We start from the raw sequence: 22,978 nt of genomic DNA, 5'->3' as shown, positions 1-22,978 counted from the left end.
AAAACGAGACATTGATTGATCTATTAGGCATATCATATTCCCATATCAGCTTACTCTGACTCACTTTTATACAGGGTATCTTAAAGACATTTCTATGAATGGCTCGGCTCGGCAATTAGATGTTTTCTGAAATTGTAAAAATGCCCTTGACTCAAGCTAAAGGCATATATAAACTATGCAGCATCTATGGAGAGCCCCTCTACCCCTACCCACACCCCTCACAAAACGCTCTATAATTATTATGATCATTGGAAGTTTGAAGTGCGCCGCAATTTACATCGAAATGTGGCTTAATTGATTTACGACTCGTCTTCGAGCTGCGCGGGCAGTGCATCCGAAAAAATTATTTGTAGTTTAATTTAAATTATACGTTCCACTCATCTGCGTTCTAGGTTACAAAATAAACACTCACACACACACACATACAGATACAGGGAGATCTCCAAGGTAGCCGCTCTAGAGGCAGCAACAGAAATTACAATTTGAACTGATTTTTGAGGGGCAGAGGCAGAGGCAGGGGCGATAGGAGGCGCACTTGGCGAGTGCCATTAGAGCTGCTCGAGCACGTTCAATGTAAATTAGCCGTTAAAATGCGTTATTTGTTATTAAAAAAATATTTAAGAAAAACAAAAATTATATGTCTCTGTGCAGGAAATTAAATGATTTTTTGATGTGCTCAAAATGTGATTACGAGCAGCAAATGTTTTTTTTTTTTGCAGAGAGCAGAGCTATGGAATTTCAGCTGAATTGTTGTTGTTGCTATTAAGCTGTATTTTATTGCTGTTTTGCTGCCGATGTTATAGTTTCTATGCTCGCTCATCGAATGAAGAGGGTATATTGGGTATATGAGTTGCTGCAATCTTCCTCTTGGATTTTACTATTTTTCAAGAGCGAACGAGCATAATGCAGTCATTGCCACCCGACTGCAGCATTCCTACTAGTTCTTCTTAGCCAAGTTTTGCAGCGCTTAATTTAGTTAATTCTGTAATTATAAACATTTGTTTATGGCCTGCGTTGTTAGGCTGAATTTATGGGCACACAAACAAGGCCAATTGAGTATTACTTGCAGTTTATGCAAAATCAAGATTGAGCTACATATATACATATAAAAATATATTTGTTTTTTTTTATATAATGTTTGGCATTTCATAGATAAGCCTTGAGCTATTCATTCACTCATTCATTCATTATCTATTGAAATTGTTTCCTTTAAATGAATTCATCATGTTGTGTGTGTTCTTATCAAAATCAAATGTCTAAGCCAGGTTAACAATTTTTGTTTCTTTTTTGGCATATTTCAACCAAATTTGTTTGAAAACAGGGCGCGTTGCTTCGGCACCTTGCACTATTGTTAGCTCGTTATTAATAAAAGTCTGGACCTTAACATTAAATTGTGAAAGTCTCCTAAGCATGGCTCGTGCCGGCAGCGAGCAAAAATGACGATAGTAAATGCCAATAATAAAAGAGAGAGAAAAACACACACACACACACACACGTTTGGCTTAAACAATGGCAAATGGCGAAAAGGCAAAGCAACCGTTAGCAACTTAACGGCATTTAAAGTATTTGCAGATCGTGATAAATGTTACGCCCACCATATGCTGCATAAAAATACAAATAATATATAAAATGCTCTCTATTTAAATGTTGATTTTTGAATTTCGGTTCGAATTTGTTACAATTTTTCAAGAGCTCATTAAGTATCTTTTGTTTAGTTTTTGTGTCTGTTGCAATACAAATTGTTGTTGTTGCTGTTGTTGCCAGCTGATTGGCTAATAAATAATAACAATGTTAATAGTAACAACAATAACGACGACCTTCAATAACCATTTCCACACCTCATCCAGACTCTAGGCAATTAAACGCCACACCTCGATTCTCAGCTCTCAATTCTTATCTGGATTTCACATGCTGAAGACAATTCAAGATAATTTATATTTTGTTTTGACAATTGTTTATAGCTGAACTTGCTTTTGAAGCTTAAATTTTTAAATGTTCCTTACGTGAAATGCAGCCATAATTAATTCAATTATCTGATAATTCAGCGAATATGTTACTCATCTTATTATTCAACTTTCGAAACATTCTAACCATCCCTATGTCTGTATAAATATCCATATAACTCTCTCTGTATCTATGTATATTGGTATATTTGTATCTATGTAAATATGTATCTATGTATCTATGAATCTATGTATCTATGTATCTGTATATCTATGTATCTTTGTATTTTTGTATCTAAGTATCTATGTATCTGTGAATCTATCTATCTTTGTATCTATGTATCTTTGTATCTTTGTATTTAAGTATCTATGTATCTTTGTACCTTTGTATCTAAATATCTATGTATCTTTGTATATTTGTATCTATCTATCTTTTTATCTCTGCATCTATGTATCTTTGTATTTTTGTATCTTTATATCTTTGTATCTAAGTTTCTATGTATCTATGTATCTAAGTAGATACTTAGATAGTATCTTTGTATCCAAGAATCTATATATATTTATGTATCTAATAATGTCTAACAATCTAATTAGAAAAGTTGATCTAATCTATCTCCCCATATACAATCTATTTATCTATTTATATCTTTAGTTATCCTACATAAATTCACATCTTATCATATTCCATCAGCATATTTCGCATTCCATTCAGTTCACACTGCAAACATTTCATAACAGCTCCCAGCTCATCAGAAAGCTCATTAAAATTTTGAGTACTAGATTAAATTGTACAAAATGCAACTATTTCTCACGCCCACACACTCACACAGTCAATTAAATGAAGATAATTTCTTGTCGAGTAGCAGAACAAAAACGTGCAACAAAATTACATATTTTAATAAGGTTTCGCATGCGCAAGTTTGCGCCTTAAGTCTTTCGATACAACTGAGCTACTGCGGCTGCCGCTGCTGCCACACGACTGACTCGGCCCAGAGCCGAAGCAACGAAGATGCGTGCAGCTGGCAACGTACAGTGGCAGCTCCAATTCCGCTCACCTGCGGCCCTCGCTGAGATGTTGCTACTGCCACAGCCATAGCCACAGCCACAGCCATAGCCACCATAGCCACAGCTATAGCCAGCTGCATGACTAATCCCATTACAAATAAGTGTTTTTGCTATTACATGACAACAACAACAACAACAATAACATCAACAGAAGCAACAGCAACAGCAAAACGTATGCGGGCCTGGATATGGGGCCTGGGGCCTGGGGCTGGGATCTGGGCATGGGTAAATGTGATGTGAGGAGCATATTACTCCCGCGCTGCTCGTTCGCATCAATGTGCGACGCTCATCTTCGCTCTCAGCGCCATCGTCAAATGTTTGGCGCTTTAATTTAAAAGTAACTAGTTTACTATAACACTAAAGCTTCGCGTCTTCGCGTCTTCGTTGCTCACGAGCCGAGCGGAGAGCACTCGATGCTGTAGTTATTGTTATTGTTGTTGCTATTGCTGTTTGTTGCTTTGCATTATTTTGTAATGTTTTCTGTGTGTGTGAGAGTGTGTGTGTGTGAGTGTATGTCGCTTTGCATTGCTACTTACTTTGAAACTCGCGCTCTTCGAAACATCCAAACCGAAAAAAAAAAACATTTTTAAATGAGAAGAAACACAAAAAAAAAAAAATAGATACGAAAATTTGGCGCGCTATTTTTGTTGTGATGGCGTCGCTGTCGCCGCTGATGCCGACGCCAACGCCGCTGCCGACAGCGCCAACGACAGCGAATGCAGCACATTTCAAATATAAATACTGGCCTACGAAATTGTTTCAGTATCACAATCAAGTCAACCATCTTCGCAAGAAGAACCACCAACCCAACAATATCAATTCATCCAGTTGATCCTCAGCTACTAGTGCCGAGTCTCCTGCAGTAAAGGAAAAACAGTTTCGTGTGTGTTTTGTACTAAGCCCAAGCAAGTGACCGAACAAAATGAAGGTATAGAATCCACAATATCCACATCTAAATACGGACTGTCAGTGCAAAGTTGTGTGTGTTGTGTGAGTGTGTGTGTATTGCTGCAGTCCTGCCTGTAAAAAGGGATTGCAGCAAAAAGTGTGGCCAAGCCAAGTTCAGAAAAGGATATAGAACAAAAAATAAAAATTAAATACAAGCTTTTGTTATGCTAATCAGGAGCAGATTAGTTAATCATTTTTCATATAAATCAAAGTCTTTAGCATATTCAAAATCTATTAAATCATTTATGCAAAAAGAAGTCAAGTTCAAAAATATACTCAATCAATGCGATTAGCTGAAAATGCGCATAAATTTTCGTCAGTTTCATAATAGTTTTGCTATGATTTATATCTATCTGCATTTCGACACTCATTCCGGCTTTGGCTACTGTGCAAATCGCATTCCCCCCAAATGTAAATTGGCTATAAAAAAGCAGTTTGCAAGAATAGACACGGTTCGGGCAGACGCCGCAACACCACTAACGCAGTTGTTTTGCATAAATTAAGAGACTTGTACTTTCAACTACAACAGCTGAGTGCGCATCAGTGACCATGTTTGGACTGCAGCTAGCAAGATAAGCAAGGGACGAACACAACACCGAACACAACGCAATATCAAATGTTTTTTGTTTTATTGTTTTTTGCTTTTTGTAAGCCAATGAAGCATGAAAGTCGCTGAAGGTCTTGCACTCGCAACTAAAGTAATTGGGAAGAAGAAGAAATGTTACATCATTTATGCAATTAGAAGAGTCGCGACAAGTAAACGGAAGAGCAATCTTTGTAGCTCCTTTAGGCAAGTTTGTTGCCCAAGTCATTCTCTTTATAGCTGCTGCAAGCTGACTGCTACAGCACTTTAAGAATTTGAAAAGAAACAATACACTAGTTCCTTTAGGCAAACAGTAATTTTGCCATACATTTTGTAGACCATACATAAAGCTGACTGCTACAACACTGTTTTACAATCGAAGCAATTATAAGCAAGTTTGTTGCTTAAGTCACTTGCAGTTCAGCTTACATAGGCTGCCTGCTACAACACTATTCTGCCATTGAAAAAGAATAATTCGCCAAATCATTTTAGCGAAGCTTGCAAGTTTGTTGCCTTGGCCATTCATTGCGTAGCGCACCAAAGCTGGACGATACAAAACTATGCCTTTATCTAGAACAGTTGCGACAGAGGCATTTGTACATATAATCCACAAGCTGCTTCCACCAAATGCAATTTTGTTGCCCAAGTCATTCACGAAGCTGGCTGCTACAGCACCCGTCGTCAACACGACGTATGCGGAACATGACGAATTCTGCCTCAGCTGCCAGAGTTGGCCCTTCACTTTGCTGCTGCACTTCCAAAGCCGAAAGGCGACCCAATTTCCACAAATTTGCATATTACACGCGCCTAAACGTGGCTCAGACAAAGCATAATTATAATTATAAACAATGTGCATAAACAATTGCACAAAAGAGTCATAAATAGGCTGATGCAGAGCTAATTACGATAACAATTTTTAATGGGATTCTTTCAAAAGGGCAACAGAAACACGAAGACAAGCAAAATAAACATTAAAACAGACAAAAGGCAATCACCTGTTGTTGTTGTTGTAGTTGTAGTTGTAGTTGGCAAGGTACAAACAATTTGGTCATGGGCTCAAAATGTTGTCAGGCAATCGGAGCACTCAGTTGCTATCCCCTTCACCTTGCTGCTGATCCTTACTGACGGCAATGCTCTCGCTCAGCGATCGAATCGCCGTTTGATGGATCTTGAAGCCATATAATCTGAGTAGCAGAGATTAGTGAAGCTGGCAGCAGACGACATTAAATCACCTCCCACCTGGGCACAAACTTTTGCTTGGTGCGCTTCGGTCGCATCTCTGGCTTGACCATGAATAGCATTTGCGGGAAGCCGGTGCCGAAAAAGGCGCCATCGATGGCCGCGTGCCGTGTCGACCTGGGCACATAGACATCATTGCATTTGGGACAAAAGATGCGCACCAAATCCTCGCCAGGATTATCGCTCAGGCCAATGGGCAGCACCGACTGACGCTGGCAGAAGACGCGCGGACAGGTGCCAAATTCACCCTTCTGATACTTCTCCAGCATCAGATCAATGCCACGATTGGTCAGTATGAAGCGAGCGTGAATCAGGCCGTATAGCTTCTGGGCGCTCTGCTCCAGCTCACCTTCGGGCGGTGGATCCGATCCGGATTCCGGCTCCAGATCGAGTATCACCTCCAGCGAGCGACGATAGTTGCTCACGTCCGAGTCGAGGAAGTTCAGATTGAACTTGTCGTGTATATAGTCCTCGTCCACCTCGCAGAAAAACTCGTTTCCGCGCTGCTTGCAGAACCAGGGTATCCAGGCACCCTCCTCCGATTCTGACATGGTTACCAACACAAAAAAAAAAAAAACGAAAAAAAACTATTAAACACTAAATACAACTAAACATATAGCAAAGACAAAAATTTGAATTTGGCTGACTGCAAAGCCAGAGGCTGCTTCCATTGCTTGCTTCCATTTGATTCTACTTGAACTGAAAAATCCTTTTCTCCTCTTTCGCAGTGCTTTACAACGATCGCAATGCTCGTCTGCCTGGCCGCCTGGACGCAAGCGGAGCCACCAGTCCAGAACCAGTATCTGCCACCCAACCAGTCGCCCCAGGCGCCCTCCAACAACTATCTGCCGCCCACACAGACCTATCAGTCGCCCGCCAACAACTATCTGCCTCCTCAGCGCGGCGGCGGCGGCGGCGGCTCGGCACCCAGCAACAGCTACGGCGCACCTCTGCCCCAGAGCCAGTATGGCGCACCTGCTCTGACCGGCGCCATCTTCAAGGGACAGAACGGCGGCGGCAACGGCGGCTATGGCGGCGGCAACGGCAACGCCGGCTACGGCCAGCGCGACGAGGAGCAGTACGGCCCAGCGAAATACGAATTCAAATATGATGTGCAGGATTACGAGTCCGGCAACGATTTCGGCCACATGGAGTCGCGCGATGGCGATTTGGCTGTTGGCCGCTACTACGTCCTGCTGCCCGATGGCCGCAAGCAGATCGTCGAGTACGAGGCCGACCAGAATGGCTACCGTCCAACCATTCGCTACGAGCAGGTGGGCAACGGCAACGGCAATGGCAACGGACGCAATGGCAACGGTGGCTATGACAGCAATGCGCAACAGGGCAAATTCAATGGTTATCAGTAAGGAGGCTGAGTGTGCCGTCTAGTGTTTCCAGTTTAGGTCGACCCTCTAACTCTCTATAGGCTAACTTGTCTATGAACATTGTTTTTTATCTATATTATTATTATTATTATTATCGCTAACCGAGCTAAGTATTAAATGCATCACAGTTTGGCATGCACTGGCTTCGTCGTCATGCGAGACTCTCTCTCTGTCCACACGCTATCATCCACATGCGCCACTACTATCACTATTGCTGTCTCCCTCCCTCTCTCTTCTGTGGAATGCCGCCATATTGCCATAGCCAGGCGTATTCCAATGTCCAGCCGTTCCACTTGTTCCAGCTATGCCAGCCTATGCCTGTTCCATTGACTTTTGCCGTTTCGTTTTGTTAAGCGCCTTCATTTTGTGTCGTTTCACAACAGAACAAACACACACACACACACACAACCAACCGAAACACACACACACATACATTGTGACCATCACACGCATCCATACATACATATACATAAGCATTGTATTTAGTTTTAAACGAATTCTGATGAGAAATGCATTGGATTACACTCTCGAATGGAAAAATGTGTACGAAGACAAATGAGATTCTTTTGTGTATAAATAATGATAAATGAATAAAGAAAGCATTTTTGTATAAAACAAAGTAAATAACAAATTGAGTTCTTATTGAAAAAGCTGACAATCCATAGATCATTAATAATATCATAATTCATTTATTGTTAAAGTAAGCTTGAATAACATTGATAAAGCTTTGCCATTCATTATATATCTATAATAATATAAATGAAGTAATCTTAGTTCTCATGACCTTTACTTCAGCACCCGCTCCAATTGCCCCTGACGATTGTATTTATAAACGGGATCCTGCAGCTTACCCACTGGCGAGTACCTCAGCTGTGCTGTCAGCTCATCTCCGGGGCTTTGAACCGTGCGATAGAGCACGCGCTGTAGTTTCTTATCGTCCGAGACTATATAGTAGCGACCCTCTTGAATATTCGATCGCCGATTCGATTGCAAATCTGTGGCTGGGGCAGAGACTTCCTCATCGGGATAGTCTATGCGAAATGGGGCATCAGTTGGAGCGCCGTATTGTGGTGAAGGCGTTGTCTCGGCATCCACCTGCTTGGACACTGGAACCTGTTGCCCCGCATCGTAAGACTCCGTGTTTGGTGGCAAATAGTTGGAATCGAGCCGAGGTTCATTAAAAGTGCCAGCATAATCAACACGTTGCCTGCTGATCTCAAAGCTGGACTCCAGATTGTTGGGCAATCCAAATGGCACGCGAGGACGCCAGCCAGCAGGTGCATATGGCGCCCGCACAGGGGACTCAGCAGAAATGCCAGCGATTGAAGCGATTACCAAAATTACCTTTAAAACAGTTACATGTATGAAAAGTCTTTGCAAAACTTACTCTCCTATTGCAACATACCTTTAGCAGCATTTTATTGTAACTTGCATTTGTAACTGAAATGCAAGACTTGAAATCCACGCAGTTTTATATCAATTCATTTGCAATATTGGGCTAATATTTGGCATGGCATGCACGTAACTCCCTGCCTCGTCTGACATACATAGAGCACATCTGTAAACACGTAAGCCATCAAAATTAAATCACAATCGATCATTGACCTTGCCATAATTGGCAGGGGTTCAAATCACAAATATATTTTCCAAACATTTACAGGTACATATGTATATCCGTTGTCTAACTGTAACTATAAAGTATAGAAATTTAAAACAATGCTACAAAATAATCATTAAAATGAAAAGAATTTGATTGAATTTATCTCTGCTCAAAATAAGAAAAAAAAAATACTAAAATAAATACATATTACGGAAGTAGAATCTTGCATATGACTGTTGCTTAAATACTCTACGTCTATTTTTTATTTTTATTAAATATATCTCACCGCAGGTGGTAATAAAAAATTTGGGCTTGTTCCGCATTAAATATAATACTTTAATTAGCAACATCATTAATATATACATAAATTAATTAGACTATGATTAATGGAACTTTGTTTTTATATTTATAAAATCTATATTTACATTTTATATAATTTGTTAGCCAATTAAAGCTAAGGTTATTAACTTTGGTTTATTAAGATGTCTGAGTTTTGTTTATTTATAAAATAAATGCATATTTATAGTTTTTAAAGTTGTTTCATTAATTTCCGTTTTTCCTTTATATTATTATCAATAATTAAAAATTTGCTAAAATAAATATGAGTATCGACTATTTATTTATTTTTTCAACGAAACTAACATAAAATTTATTTTTTATTTGTTGCATAAATGCAATTCAAAAGGCGCGCCAAAAGCTGTTGCACGCCAGGGTGACCAGATTTGTGCAATTCACTGCAGCCCTGCTAAAGTATTAAAGCGCGGGCATTCAAATTTCAAAATGCAATGTAGACAAAACAAAATATTAATATATTTTAAAATAATACCTATTTTATACTTGTTTTTTTTTTATATTTATAGTTTAAATATTATAGACATCCATTTAATAATATATTTTATATACCAATCATTGAATTTCCCTCAAACACATTAAATGATTTCTCATAGGAATAAATGTTTAAGTTTTTGGTATGTTTATTTACTTTATCTTGTTTTCTATACAATTCGCATTAAATCGGTCAATATAATCTGTTTTGCACTATTTACTGTATGTTTATATGTATATTTAAAGCGGGTTAACTTCTACACATTGCTTCTTACTGCTCCCCAGTCACGCCCAGCTTCTTCTTCAGCGACTCGGGCATCTCTGGTGGTGGTGGGCGTGGCATGCGCAGGAAGACCTTGACAGCATCATAAATGAACCATTGAGCGGCAGTGAGTGTGCCAATCATGACAATCCTAGGCATCAGACCGCCCCACAGACCTGTTAAGCAATGAACATGTTGAGTAAACCTAAATTCTCGAGAGGATCATCATCAATCATCAATTACTCACCAACCCAGCCCAATTGTTTGGCCACATCAAGAGCGCTGGCGCCCTTGGCCTGGTTCAGCTTGGAGACGACCGTATCTGCGGGATGGGAGACAATGGCGCAGAACACGCCAGCAATGTAACCAGCAGCGAAGGTGACAACCAGCTGTTCGCCCTTGCTGCAGTCGGCACGTGGCTTGGGCACCACATACTTGTAGAGCAGCTCCAGGGTGCGCTCGAAGCAGGCGAACTTCATCATGGTGTATGGAATCTGTCGCATCCAGAGTGGTACCAGACCCTTGTAGAAGGCCGAAATGCCCTCCTGTGCGGTCATCTTGGGCAACGCCTCACGCAGCGTCTTGGCAAATCCGGGCGTTGTCTGTATCTTGACCTTGGCGGCTTCCATGGGCGCCAGCGCAATATCCGCAAAGAATTCAGCCGAGGCCGAGGCGGCCAAGTAGAGGCTGGTTCTGTACAGGAAGGCATTCTCCTCGCCAATGGCATTGGAATAGATGACTTTGAAGACCTCGTATAGACCGAACTTGCACAGACCCTGCATCGAGTAGCCAATGAAGGTGGGCGCCCAGCCCTTGGCCAAGCCCCTGACGCCTTCCTCAGCCAAACTGACACGGAAGCCATTCACCACACTCTTGTACTTGGCCGGATCCACCTGCAGGCGGCACTTGACCAGATCGAGAGGCACCACCATTGTGTGCGTGGTACCGCACGAGATGATGCCACCCAAGCCGCATAGCACGAAATAGTGATTGGAGCCAAATTCGCAGGAATCTAAAGAATGGAGGAGTAAGAGGATTAGATATCAATCAATGTGCTCCTGATCCCCACTTACCACCCTGAGCAGCAGCGAAGGCAGCGAAATTGTGATTTGGGCTCAGCTGGCGGGCAGCTCCATCGTTGGCCGAGGGCAGGAGAGCTGACGGGGGTGCGGGCGCTGAAGCAGCCTGGCAGTTAGCACTGGTGAATGGCGACTTGAACGTTGAGTTCTGAGCGGCCTCGAACAGGGATTTGAACATGTTGGCTAGCGAGGATGCTGTGGATGGGTTGAGGTTAAAAGATCATGATGTAATCGACTAGAGATATTTCAGAAAACATGTAAAGAGGACTCGACCAAATGCTAAACATTTTCGAAATGTTCTTTTCCACTTTTTTTCATTCTTTCAATCTATTATCGAACACTTCGTAGCATTGGCATTGATCTTGTGTATTGAGCACATGCCCCATACATTATTTTTTAATTTTTACATAACTCGCGTTCTTTTTTTTTTCTCTGCTCAATGAAAATTACGTAATACGTGAGCAATCCAAAAAAAATAAACACGATATTAATTTTGGAAAGCACATAGAGTATAGAATTGTATCTATTGGCCTTACCTCAAAGTGCGAGGAAGATTGTGCGGGGTGCAGAACAGAAGCTGAACTCTAGCTGAAGTAGCTGAAATTGTCGTTGTCGGGTTTCAGAAAATAGAAACCTAAGAACAACGTTCGTTGTGCGCCAAACCAGAAAACCAAATGCAACTGTCGCAAAAAAAAGATCAGAGATAGAGCACAAAAATTCGAACATAGTGTTGTCATCTACCGGAAAACCGTATCGGTTAGAAACGGTTATGAAATGAACAGCAGAGAAACTGAATTTCTTATACAATATCCACAAGAAATATAAAGAAATAGTAAAAGTTAAAGTTATATATTTGTTGAGAAATTTAATTTGCAATCAAATAGTTTAGTAAATTTAATTAAAAATGCATTTCATTAACATTTGGAAAATTTCAAAAAATTCTCTTTGCTCTTCGCTGACAACTCTGAGAGATTTTGTTATTTCTAAATATACGCAACATTTTGGGCACTGAAAATTCTGCTATTGAGCGAAATCTATTCTTCTTTTTTTTTCTGTTTAGAGTTTGCTGTAAAAATAAATTCATTAACGCGCCGACAGCTGTAGCCGCGGCTAACAGACGATTGGCTCTAAATCAAGGCTAGGAAGGTTTTGTTGTGTGTAAAATTGTTGCAAACATTTTATTTAAAGTATATTGATTATTTACGAACTAAAATCGATAATTAGTAACTTTATGCACTTAAAAACTATTACAAAAAATGTATACTCTTTCTTTCGAGTCGTTTCGTTACCTTGATAATAAGTACATTTAGTTGATTTAGTGCTTAACGTAGATATATATATATATCTATATATCCATATATATATGTATATGTAAATGCTTAAAATATTGGAAGTAGCTGCATAATAATACTTTCTGCAATAAATTACAGTGCACGCGCGCAGTTCGTGCACCTGGACAAAAATGGCAAAGTAGTTAACAATATAAACGACTTAAAGATTAAATTGGCTGGCATTTAGTGGAGTTTGAATCAGTTATCGGATTCTGTGAACTAATCCACAAAATAACCAAGTTGGCAAACAAGCGGACTCCTTAAACGTTAAGTGCAATCGACTACGATTCGGCCGTCTCCATGTGCCGATGGACGGTCACTGGCGCCAGTATGTAGTGGGATCGCGGCTCCTCGGCATCCAGCGGCAGCGTGGTCTGGCCATAAGCCACGGACGTTGTGCCGCGACAGGGCGACGGTGTGGCCTGCGGCTGCTGCTTGTAGCGCTCCGTCTTGCTGGCCGGCTGATTGCTCAAATAGGGATGCGCATTGGACTGCTGGCGGTTTGTGGGACTCGATATGGATGTTGATATGGACATGGTGTCCGACTTGCTGTGCCGCTTGTCGTGCAGCAGCAGCGGCTCCGCCAGCGTAAAGCACTGCTGATCGGAGCTATCCTCGTGCGGTGTCATGGTGCTATAGCCGTGATCCGACTCCCCGTTGGGCGGCCGGCGATAGTAGCTGCTGCCACTGGACATGTGATACGGTGATATGTCCGCAGCGTGCATCAGTTGACGCTGGGCCGCAGCATGATCATAGCCACCCATGGGCGGCTCATCGTGCGCCTGGCAATCGTCGAAATTGAAGCGGGACAGCGGCAGACCGTAGTTCTCCTCCTGCACCGAATCCACATAGAACTGCTCCAGTGCCTGGGTATCCAGATTGTGCCGATAGCAATAGATGGCAAAGCCTATCACTATGGCAAGCACAACGATAGCACCACCAAGTGGCCCAAAGGCGGAGTACGCATGCTGTTCCCGCTGTGGATTATGCGCGGCCAGCATCTCCAGCTCATCCAACTCTCCATACGGCGTCAGCGATGCCAGCACACCGTTAAAGCAGCCCGCCTGCGAGGAGCAGAAGGCCGTCGCGAAGGTATTCCCCTCCACATCCTGTTGGCACCACTCACAGCCCATTATTCCCAGGCATTCGCGCTGTGTGGCGAACGTCTCACAGCTGCCTCCGCCACCGACGGCGGTGCAGCTGGGCAACATGCTCAGCAGCTGCGTTGTGGGTGGCAGTGCGAGAAAATGTTCGCTCGGTGGTGCACAATAGGGAAATTGTCGCGTATAATTCGTATAGTCATCCAGATCTCTGGCATCGCTATTCGCCAGCATGGGGCATTCGCAGGGACACTCGCAGTCCGTCTGATCCATGCGCTTGCAGTTGAGGCAGACCCGATCGATGGTGCTGCACGGACAGAAGGCGCCGCCATCGCAGCTGGAGTTGAGCACCGCCGCAAACAGATTGCTGCCACGGATCAGGGCGATGGCGTATTTCGTGCGCTCGCCATGCACCACATTGCTCAGTATGGTGGCCAGAGATGTGTTGAAGGCGTAGTACCGTTGCAGCGTCCGATTCTGATAGCTGCCACAGCCCAGCTTGCGCACCAGTTGGGCATGGTTTAGCATATCGTTGGCCAGATAGGATTCCTTGTGCGTCAGATGCTCGTGGGGCCGGCGTTGATTGCGCGTGTGCGTGGACACCTCCAGCATGCTGGGATGCGCCAGCAAATAGCCTTCGTGCTCGAACAGCAGGCACTTCATATGCGGCTGCGTGCACACCGGCGTGCTGTCCAGGATAAGCCGATAGTAGAAGGCGTACGGCACATCCAGGGCGACCACAGCCACAGGCCGATCCTGCTGTGCCGAGTGTAAGGCATCCGCTTTGCCCTCAAATATCGTATGCGCTATCGTCACCACATAGCCCGCTCCACCGGCATCCAGATACGGCGCTGTGCTGACAATGCGCCCCGGCTGGGCCATGGCCTGCCGGAACCAGGGACGTCGTGTTGCATCATAGCTGCTGCTCAACAGGCAACCAGGATATATCTGCAGCACGCCACTGACACTGGCTATATAACGTCTGATAATGTGGCCACGCAACGAACCGCTCGAATCCTGATGCCGTCGCCGCAGCAGTTGCATGGCCTGATATAAGACCAGAACCTCGTGCCGTATACGTGGCCGCAAACCAGGATTCGCGAACAGGCCACGGGAATCACGCAAATACGCCATGATGGACTCCACTTGACGCAGCTGAGTGCGCGGTCGATTGTTGTGCAGGAATGCAAAGGGCGAATTAAAGGCGGCGGCGCTCAGAAAAAGAGTGGGTGCATCTGCAAAGAAGAAGAATGTAAGGATTATAGTTTCCATATATTTATAATGAAACCCATTGCCAGCTCACCCATCGTGGCCAGTTGCCTGAAGTAGCGACAATTTGCGGGCGCTCCAGTGGCGGCATTTTGCAGCAAGTCCAAACGGTGGTACAATATATCCATGCTGTCGCCATAGTAGCCTGACTCATAGCTCGATACGGCATCCAATCGATTGTAGCGCTGCTGCGGCACAGATGCATTGTGAGCGGCAGCGCCGCTGATGCTGGCGGTGCTCACCAGACAGAGCACATAAATGCCCAGCACGGATTGCCAGTGATAGGTGCGCAGAAGCTGCTGGCGACCCAAGTAGACGCCAGTGCTGGCATTGCCGCGCTCCTCATGCAGCATGCGCCTGAGGATGCTGGAAAAGTCCGTTGCATTCTCAAGATAAGCGATGTTCACTGGATACGCCGGTTCGCGCTGGATGAGCGGCCGTGGGAATGCCGGATGAGCCAGCGTATTGCCGGTGTCACGATCCAGCAGAAAGGCATAGCTGAAGCCCTGCTTGGCAGCGGGCGATGCATTCGGATAGTTAAGCAAATCCTCCAACAAGTCAGCCAAATACAAATTCACGCCCACCACACCATAGGGCGGAACGGCATGTGTGATGGCAACCAGGACATCTGCCAATGTGAGGAATTTTAGTTTTTGAATTTAATATAAATGCAAATGCCAAAGACTCACCTCCACTCTCGGCATCCACAGCGGGCTGATGCACCTCCAGGGAGTCGCTGAGAAAACGCTCTGTGAAAAGCTGACCAAAGACGCGGCTACTCGCCCGTGGTATTGTCTCCGCGTGCATCTTGTTCAGCACAAAGAAACGGCCAGCCAATTGCGCCTCCTGGCCAGCGGGCAGCCATGCACTCACATCGATGTCGAACTTCGTATAGTTCTGCGTGGCCACATCGCTGAGGAATTGCTTCTCATACATGATGCGCTTCTCGTCCAGCACCACGGCGCAGGTGTTGATGATAACCGGCGAAAGCAGACGACTCTGGCCCTGTGCCAGCACACGCAGCACATGCATGGCATCCGAAAGATTTGTGAGCAATCCACGCGTCACATAGACAAACTCAATGGGCTGCTCCGAGACATTGACGAGTTGTGCCTGCTGCAGTCGATGCAGCATTTCAAATGCATATTCAAAGCCCAAAGTGTGGTTGGTCATGCCGCGACCAAAGCTCAGATTATTCACATAGCCAAGAATCTCATCCTTGTGCGCACGCGTGGCGCTATAAATGCCGTGAGCGGCGTCTCCAGGAAATGCATCCAAATACATATAGTCCACCTCGCTTGATATCGTCACTAGCGATATATAGTCCGTGTCCTCCAAGAGCAGCAGCAACTCTTGAACTGTGGGAAATAATAGAAAGTTTATATATTAGTTTAAATCTCTTCAATTGTCTCTCCTCCATCAAACACCTACCAAAGCTCTTGGTTATTTCAAAGAGTTCCGCATTCAGCGCCGATCCCAAATCTATCAGCAACATCACAAACTTTCGTTTTATGGCCGAAACGTATAGACGACGAAAATGTGCTGTGCCTAAAGCTCCATCGCTGCTGGAGAGGAAATAGATGTGCTTAAAGTGGTTGGCGCTGCTGCTACTACTACTGCTGCTGCTGCTGCTGGCTTTAGTTTTGCTGTGCTTGCTCTTGCTGCTGCTGTTGGCCTCGTTGTCGCTTGGATTATTGCTCAAGAGCTGGCGCAATATGGCTAGCTGATCGGCAATATAGCTATTGGCGGCTAGCGAGCGTCCATTGTTCTCGTTCAGGAAGGTGCCGCGTGATACCTCATCCGATTTCAGATAGTTCAAGATCTGTATTTGCTGTTTATTGTAATGGGCCGAAGCCAGGGAGACGGCATCCACATTTGTCTCATAATACGGTTGGCATTTCTCAATTTGCGTATTCAGATAGAGATGCATATTCTCGTTATTGGCAGCCGCATTCCTGCTCTCTTCCTCCTCAACTTCAAAATCAAATTCACTTTGTTGCTCATCCTCGGCATCGTCGTCGTAGCTGTGCTGCTGCAGCAGCACTTTGCTAAGATTGAAACGCAATAAGTCCCGCAGTTCGAGTACAACATGCGTGGCTCTCTGCAGCTTGCGTCCCAGACGCTGGCTAAACGCTTGCAGATCCTGCTGCACGGTCTCGTTGTCGTTGCCAGACGACAGCCGCGTGGTCACTGAGCTGGCAAAATGTATAGAGTCGAAGATTTCCTGCAAGAAATCGATGTGAGTTATGGCACAGCTGATGCATATCATGGCACTTACTTGTATTTTCGTTACGAGCATCTCCACATTACGTATACTATGTAGCTTGTTCTCCACATTGTGCCTCAGCTGCACAACGTTCTGCTGATTGTAGTTGACGAAGAAAACACTTGCTGAGCTCTGCTGGAGCGGCATGTAGCCGATGCCAGCAACAGAGGCAGCATTGGACGTAGGCACTTTGTAATTATTGCTAGGTATGGTTTCATTTGTTATGGTTGTGTTTTTGCTTAGAGGTAGAGGAGGAACATGTTCATTGCTTGGCGATGTGTGGGCAGCTGCCGCCAGGAGCAGGAGCAGCGCGATGCCGCTCCACATCTTGCTGGTTTCCTGGTAGGCTCTAAAGGCCACAACTACCGCGTCATTTAGATAAAAACAAAACTATTTTCTTTTTTTTAATACTTTTATGCTGCTGCCAATGCTGCTGCCCGATTAACTATAAGATCGGTCGATAAGTGTCATCGGGAACGCCGTATTTTTGCATCCAAAAACATTTAGTATTCGATATAAATAATCGATATTTCATATTGATAGACACCATTCCATTACTATCGACGCAAAGTTATTAATCGATGATAAGAGAATAACATTGTACTACCATCGTGTGAATCATAATAAAAATTATAAGTTACAACAAACAATGGCCGCCACCTTAAAACCATATTTGACCGCTGTCCGCCATTCCCTGACGGCTGCAATGTGCCTACAGGACTTCCCGTCCCAAGTTGTGGAACGGCACAACAAGCCGGAGGTGGAAATTTGTTCCAGCAAAGAATTAGTGCTCACGCCTATCGTTGTCTCTCGCAATGAGAGGGAGAAGGTGCTTATTGAGCCGTCCATCAATTCGGTGCGTGTGAGCATTGCTGTGAAACAAGCAGATGAAATCGAGCGCATTCTTTGCCACAAGTTTACACGATTCATGATGCGCCGCGCTGAATCGTTTATCATACTGCGCCGTAAGCCAATCGAAGGATACGATATTAGCTTTCTGATAACAAATTTCCATACGGAACAAATGTATAAACACAAACTGGTGGACTTCGTCATTAGCTTCATGGAGGAAATCGACAAAGAGATTAGTGAAATGAAACTGGCGGTGAATGCTCGCGCCCGCACCTGTGCTGAGGAGTTCTTGAAGCGCTTTTAAAAATAAAATGAGCAATAGTTTACGAAATGATTCATTAAATAAATTTGTGTTTTCTAAAACCGTTTATTGTTTATAGTAGTGCTTAAGTAATATTGGTAAAAGCTAGTTTGTGAAGGGGAATGAATGAAGTTTCTGAACGAATTGTTATCAATCCATCCACTCGATATGTATTAGATGTCGTTAGTAAGGATAATGTAACTGATTGAACTGTTAAACATCTCAAAATGCAGGAAACAATCTAACTAATATTTATTCAATGTGACATTCTCAAATTAATTACAATAATTAACATTATTTTAAGTAATAAGTACTTGATATGTAGGTGATAGGGGGATATAGCATAGAGAGAGATAGAGTAAGGAAAAATAGTTCATATTGATACCTTAGACGAGAATCAGTTCACTTCGTTTGAGCGTTTGCAGGGCACTGACTTTGCCATATTTTCTCTGTCCGAGCCTAAAAAGACAGCCGAGGAAATACGAGGTTGACTAGCAGAAGTCTATGGTTAGTGATATAAAAGTTTAATCAAATACATAGGAATGACACAATTTTGTTATTTGAATTTTCCCACCAAGTCACACATAGTTGGCATTGTGCAACACTGAAGCATAACAGCCCTGTACAATTCAATATCAACAAACGAAACACGCGGACGGCTCCAGATCGAGGTGTTATTTGATTTGATGAGAACATGGTGGCGACAAAAGCAAAGAATAGCGGAAACGTTAAGCAAAAGAAACCCAAAAGCGACAGCGACATACCAGCTCTGAAGTCGAAGGGCTGGCAGAAGGTGAAAATTAAGGGTCATGTGATATCAGACGACTTTACCGGTTACGAGGGAATGATCGGTCTGGAAGTTCTCAAAGAGTACGATCCAGCGCTGGTAAAATCAACTCAGAAACAGAGCAACGACAGTGGCTATGAGCAGAATAAGCGTCGTAAACGATCCAAATCAGGACAAGATTCAGAGGAGTCCTCAAGTGAAGAGGAGGACAGCGATGATGATGCTCAGAGTGGGGCAGCCAGCAAGAAGAAGGCTAAGCTGGCTGAGCGACATGCACTGCGGCTGCAGAAGCAGCGGGAAAAGCGTGAAAAACGTAAGCAAGAGCGAAAACAAAAGAAGGCAGCGCCCACTACAACGGAGGCCAAATCAACCAAATCACAATTCACTCCCAACGAGGACTATGCGCCAGATCGCTTTGCGTTGCTGCGTCCGCCGCCGCCATCAGATGATGAGCAGCTGGAAGGTGCAGAGAGTGCCGACGATGAGCAGGTGCCAGAGCTAGTGCCATGTGAGTCACAGCCAAGCAATTTGGATATGACGAAATGGCATGGCATGGGCGTGCCAGAGCCAATTATGCGAGCTTTGGCGGAGCTGGGCTACGAGGCGCCCACCCAGATACAGGCTATGACTCTGCCGGCAGCTATACACGGCAAGAAGGATATACTGGGTGCAGCGGAAACCGGAAGTGGCAAAACTCTCGCCTTTGGTATACCCATACTCTCAGGCATAATGGAACTGAAGCAGCGCAACGATGACTCTGGCATACGCAAGGCGCCAAAGGTGAAAGGCGCTCAAGGACCAGTAGAAGAGGCGCCGCCAACAAAAGATAACCATGAGCTGACACCGCCACCGGAGGAGCTGGACTATGTGTCCGGCGCCAGTGATGAGGAGAGCGACAACGAGCACGACCCAGAGGCAAAGCAACGGCCACTCTACGCCGTGGTGCTAACGCCCACCCGTGAATTGGCTGTGCAGGTGAAAAATCATCTGGTCAGCGCCGCCAAATATACGGGCATCAATGTCGCCGCCATCTTTGGCGGCTTGTCCGTGGCCAAGCAGGAGCGTGTGCTGCGTCAATGCCCGGAAATTGTGGTGGCCACACCGGGACGACTCTGGGAATTATATGCGCAGGGCAATAGTCATCTGAGCAAGATTGAAAATGTGAGTTTTCTGTGCATTGATGAAACCGATCGCATGGTGGAGAAGGGACACTTCGAGGAGCTCCGCAGCCTGCTCAAGGTGCTCAATGCGGATGAGGAACGCAAGAAGCTGCGACAAAACTTTGTCTTCTCGGCCACCTTGACGCTGGTCCATGATCTGCCCGAGCATATGCAAAGTAAGAGAAAATATAGATTGTAGAGAATACTCAACTGATCATTCACCATATTACAGAACGTAATCTGGCCAAGCGACCCAAGTTCGTCAAGCAAACGGTGGATCAAAAGATCGAGAGCCTCATAGAAGAGCTGGGCATATCGCAGCCCAAGATTGTGGACATTACCAGCAGCCAGCGTAATTTAACTCGAATCCAAAGAAGAATCTCTTTAATTATGATTCAATCCCGTTTCAGAAACTGCTCAGACGCTCACCGAGAGTCGTCTGCTGTGCGCCATCGATGAGAAGGATTACTATTTGTACTACTTTGTTCAACGTCATCCGGGTCGCACGATTGTCTTCTGCAACTCCATCGATTGTGTCAAGCGGCTGGCCACGTTGTTCGGCCTGCTGGACTGCAATCCTTTGCCACTGCACGCGAATATGATTCAGAAGCAACGTCTGAAGAATTTGGAACGCTTTCGGGACAACCCGATTGGCTTGCTGATAGCCACCGATGTGGCCGCCCGTGGCTTAGATATACCCAATGTTGAGCATGTGATACACTACCAAGTGCCGCGCACCAGCGAGAACTATGTACATCGCTCGGGTCGCACAGCGCGCGCCAACAAACATGGCATAACAGTAATGTTCATGGAACCGGGCGAGGTGAAGGCCTATGTGAGGCTACACAAGACGCTGGAGAGGAGTAGGTTACTCAAAAATGAAAATCTGAGCACCATAATCAATGTAATCTCTTACAGCTGAGGATTTACCACTATTTCCCATCTCTGAACGTTTCCTGGGTGCGGTCAAGGAGCGAGTTAATCTAGCCCGTGAACTGGACAAGGAGGAACTGAAGTTGCGTCGCACCCAAAGCGAGGAGGGTTGGATGAAGAAGCATGCCGAGGAAATGGATATGATTATCGATGGCTACAACGATGAGTCGTAGGTGAACATGTACTTCTGATGATCATTATTCTAATACCCTTATCGATTGCAGTGGTAGCGACCAGGACGAGGATGCATTCATCATTGAAAGGAGACGCAATCGCTTGCATGTCGATACGGTGCGCGCACAGCTAAGCGCCCTACTCTCACGCCCCATTTTCCCCAAGGGATTCAGCTTTAAGTATCCCACCAGCACGGGCCAGCTGGTCGAGGGCACGGACATTGCCAGCAGCGATTCCCGCAGCGCTGTGGAAACCATGAAGGCAGCCATCGAGGACATGAAACTGGCCAAGCAGCAGCGCAACAAACGCAAACGCAAAGTGTAAATAATTATATGCTAGTTTACTGTACAATATATATATGTTGATGACATGGATGCAATCAATGCTTGGAAACGAAGTAACGTGTGCCACCCTCGGTCAGGGAGCGCGCGTGCTTGGCTAGCAAGGTGGAGACGGATAGGGCGGGTGTTGTAAAGCAGCTGCAGAGAAAAATAATTTTAGATTAGGTTTAATATATAATTACGGCTCTATTCCTTACTCAATGTATGGCTCCATCTCGTCCAGCGTCCATTTGCGTTTTGTTTTAAACAAGACGCGCATGCGATCATTAATATTGGAGGGTAGATGCTCCTCGGCCAGGGAGCGCACACAGGGCTGTGCACCCTCCTTGTCCAAGATGCCCAAACCGCGCAGATACTCGATCTTGCAGCTCATGCCCTCCGGCAAGGCTTCCTGCCAGGTGGTCATAAACTCATCGCTGCGAAAACGTAGTCCAGGCTGCAGAATATTCTGTGCCACAATCCGCGCCACCAGCGACTCCTGGTACTTGAACTTATTGGGGCAGCGATCGCTGGGAACGGTGTAGATATCAAAGAGTCCGGCGACAACGGGCTCTGGAGCAATGCCTTGCAGCGCATAGATCGTCTCTTCACGCTCCACCTCATCGAGTGCCCATGAGTTCTCACTAATCAGTCCCAGCATCAAGCTAATAATGCGATACTCATACTCGTAGTCGAGTATGCGTATGTGGCCATCGAACTCGATTGCCCTGAACTGCTGGAGTCCATCGACAAACTGCGCTCGACTGCACTGAACCGTATTCAGCAGCTGCTGGAAGCTGAACAAATGCTTGCGCTCAATGCAATATTCGTTCTCTGGCCCGGAATAGCGAGTCAGCTGCAGCAGTTCGCCCAGTTTGCGATATCGTGGGCGTATCTCACGACATTCAAAGTATTCGTGGAATATTGTGAGCACCTGTCGCTGTTCCAGAGTGCGCGGCACCTCCAAACCATCATCGGCGCTGTCGTTGAGGCTGCGCTCCAGCGACGTATTTGCATTGCCCGTACGCGGACTCTTCAGTGGGGAAGTGCTTGTTGCAGCAGCAAACTTTAAATCAGGCACCAATAATAAACTATTCGAGATCTCGGCGCCCTTCACGTCATAGGTGCGCTCATCCGTGCAGAGCACAACTTTCTCATGCAGGCCGCCCTTAAAGTGCAACGTCTGACCGCTGCGAATCTGTTGCAACATGTGTTCATCCAACTCCAATAGCTTCAAATTGTCACTCACAACATGAGCGCTTGGATAATACAAGGCCTGTGTTACTTGTGTGAGCTGGCGCTCATCCAGTTTGGCATGCTTAACAATAGACTTGACATCTTCTGGTGTCCGCACATAACTAGAAAATGTGAATAACATTAGCAGAATTCGAATATTATTTAAATTTTTTTTAAACTTACTGCTGCGGTGCATTTTCATCGACTTCCATATTTTCCATATTCATCTCATGTTTTGCGCGCCAAAATCTTTTTTTATCACATGTAAACAAATTGTAAACGTTGCCACACTCTTATAAATATTTTAGTTGAAAGCGAAT

At 44.8% G+C, this 22,978-nt stretch overlaps 8 protein-coding genes across 9 annotated transcripts; 3 read left to right on the top strand and 5 right to left on the bottom strand.

The window, feature by feature from the left end:
• Window positions 1–3,760: 3,760 nt before the first annotated feature.
• On the top strand, window positions 3,761–7,794 carry Cpr56F (Cuticular protein 56F). The gene is made up of 2 exons (XM_089261502.1): window positions 3,761–3,936; window positions 6,507–7,794. The coding sequence occupies exons 1-2, from the start codon at window positions 3,931–3,933 to the stop codon at window positions 7,143–7,145; spliced, it is 645 nt and encodes a 214-aa protein (XP_089117628.1). The 5' UTR covers window positions 3,761–3,930; the 3' UTR covers window positions 7,146–7,794.
• Window positions 5,441–6,396, bottom strand: CkIIbeta2 (Casein kinase II beta2 subunit). Its single transcript, XM_030390883.2, has 2 exons — window positions 5,779–6,396; window positions 5,441–5,723 (listed from the first exon to the last, which is right to left on the bottom strand). The coding sequence occupies exons 1-2, from the start codon at window positions 6,327–6,329 to the stop codon at window positions 5,624–5,626; spliced, it is 651 nt and encodes a 216-aa protein (XP_030246743.2). The 5' UTR covers window positions 6,330–6,396; the 3' UTR covers window positions 5,441–5,623.
• A 38-nt stretch (window positions 7,795–7,832) lies between the features above and the next one.
• On the bottom strand, window positions 7,833–8,798 carry LOC115565419 (uncharacterized). Its single transcript, XM_030390575.2, has 2 exons — window positions 8,569–8,798; window positions 7,833–8,507 (listed from the first exon to the last, which is right to left on the bottom strand). The coding sequence occupies exons 1-2, from the start codon at window positions 8,578–8,580 to the stop codon at window positions 7,950–7,952; spliced, it is 570 nt and encodes a 189-aa protein (XP_030246435.1). The 5' UTR covers window positions 8,581–8,798; the 3' UTR covers window positions 7,833–7,949.
• Window positions 8,799–9,713: 915 nt separating this feature from the next.
• Mpcp1 (Mitochondrial phosphate carrier protein 1) lies at window positions 9,714–11,118 on the bottom strand. Of its 2 annotated transcripts, none has more exons than XM_030390576.2 (3): window positions 10,924–11,118; window positions 10,098–10,862; window positions 9,714–10,026 (listed from the first exon to the last, which is right to left on the bottom strand). In XM_030390576.2, exons 1-3 carry the CDS (start codon window positions 11,105–11,107, stop codon window positions 9,860–9,862), a joined length of 1,116 nt encoding a protein of 371 aa, XP_030246436.2. In that variant the 5' UTR covers window positions 11,108–11,118; the 3' UTR covers window positions 9,714–9,859. The 2 variants fall into 2 exon arrangements, with proteins under 2 accessions (XP_030246436.2, XP_089117854.1); XM_089261728.1 differs by having other exon boundaries at window positions 10,098–10,877; window positions 10,936–11,107.
• A 958-nt stretch (window positions 11,119–12,076) lies between these two features.
• Window positions 12,077–17,372, bottom strand: LOC115565490 (VWFA and cache domain-containing protein CG16868). Its single transcript, XM_089260719.1, has 5 exons — window positions 16,908–17,372; window positions 16,061–16,853; window positions 15,319–15,987; window positions 14,664–15,257; window positions 12,077–14,595 (listed from the first exon to the last, which is right to left on the bottom strand). Exons 1-5 carry the CDS (start codon window positions 17,220–17,222, stop codon window positions 12,542–12,544), a joined length of 4,425 nt encoding a protein of 1,474 aa, XP_089116845.1. The 5' UTR covers window positions 17,223–17,372; the 3' UTR covers window positions 12,077–12,541.
• A 74-nt stretch (window positions 17,373–17,446) lies between these two features.
• On the top strand, window positions 17,447–18,115 carry Arpc4 (Actin-related protein 2/3 complex, subunit 4). Its single transcript, XM_030390904.2, has one exon. It carries the CDS (start codon window positions 17,545–17,547, stop codon window positions 18,049–18,051), a length of 507 nt encoding a protein of 168 aa, XP_030246764.2. The 5' UTR covers window positions 17,447–17,544; the 3' UTR covers window positions 18,052–18,115.
• A 540-nt stretch (window positions 18,116–18,655) lies between these two features.
• On the top strand, window positions 18,656–21,470 carry LOC115564443 (ATP-dependent RNA helicase DDX24). The gene is made up of 5 exons (XM_030388754.2): window positions 18,656–20,171; window positions 20,228–20,347; window positions 20,406–20,858; window positions 20,914–21,097; window positions 21,153–21,470. Exons 1-5 carry the CDS (start codon window positions 18,743–18,745, stop codon window positions 21,424–21,426), a joined length of 2,460 nt encoding a protein of 819 aa, XP_030244614.2. The 5' UTR covers window positions 18,656–18,742; the 3' UTR covers window positions 21,427–21,470.
• LOC115564442 (sister chromatid cohesion protein DCC1) lies at window positions 21,417–22,977 on the bottom strand. The gene is made up of 3 exons (XM_030388753.2): window positions 22,842–22,977; window positions 21,641–22,780; window positions 21,417–21,581 (listed from the first exon to the last, which is right to left on the bottom strand). Exons 1-3 carry the CDS (start codon window positions 22,883–22,885, stop codon window positions 21,482–21,484), a joined length of 1,284 nt encoding a protein of 427 aa, XP_030244613.2. The 5' UTR covers window positions 22,886–22,977; the 3' UTR covers window positions 21,417–21,481.
• Window position 22,978: the final 1 nt, after the last annotated feature.

This window comes from Drosophila navojoa, chromosome 5 (genome assembly GCF_054131105.1).
Source record: "Drosophila navojoa isolate 15081-1374.11 chromosome 5, UAZ_NAV_1.0, whole genome shotgun sequence".
Classification (NCBI taxonomy): Eukaryota; Metazoa; Arthropoda; class Insecta; order Diptera; family Drosophilidae; genus Drosophila; species Drosophila navojoa.
The sequence above is the reverse complement of the archived record's forward strand: the minus strand, read 5'-3'. Positions and strand labels throughout refer to the sequence as shown.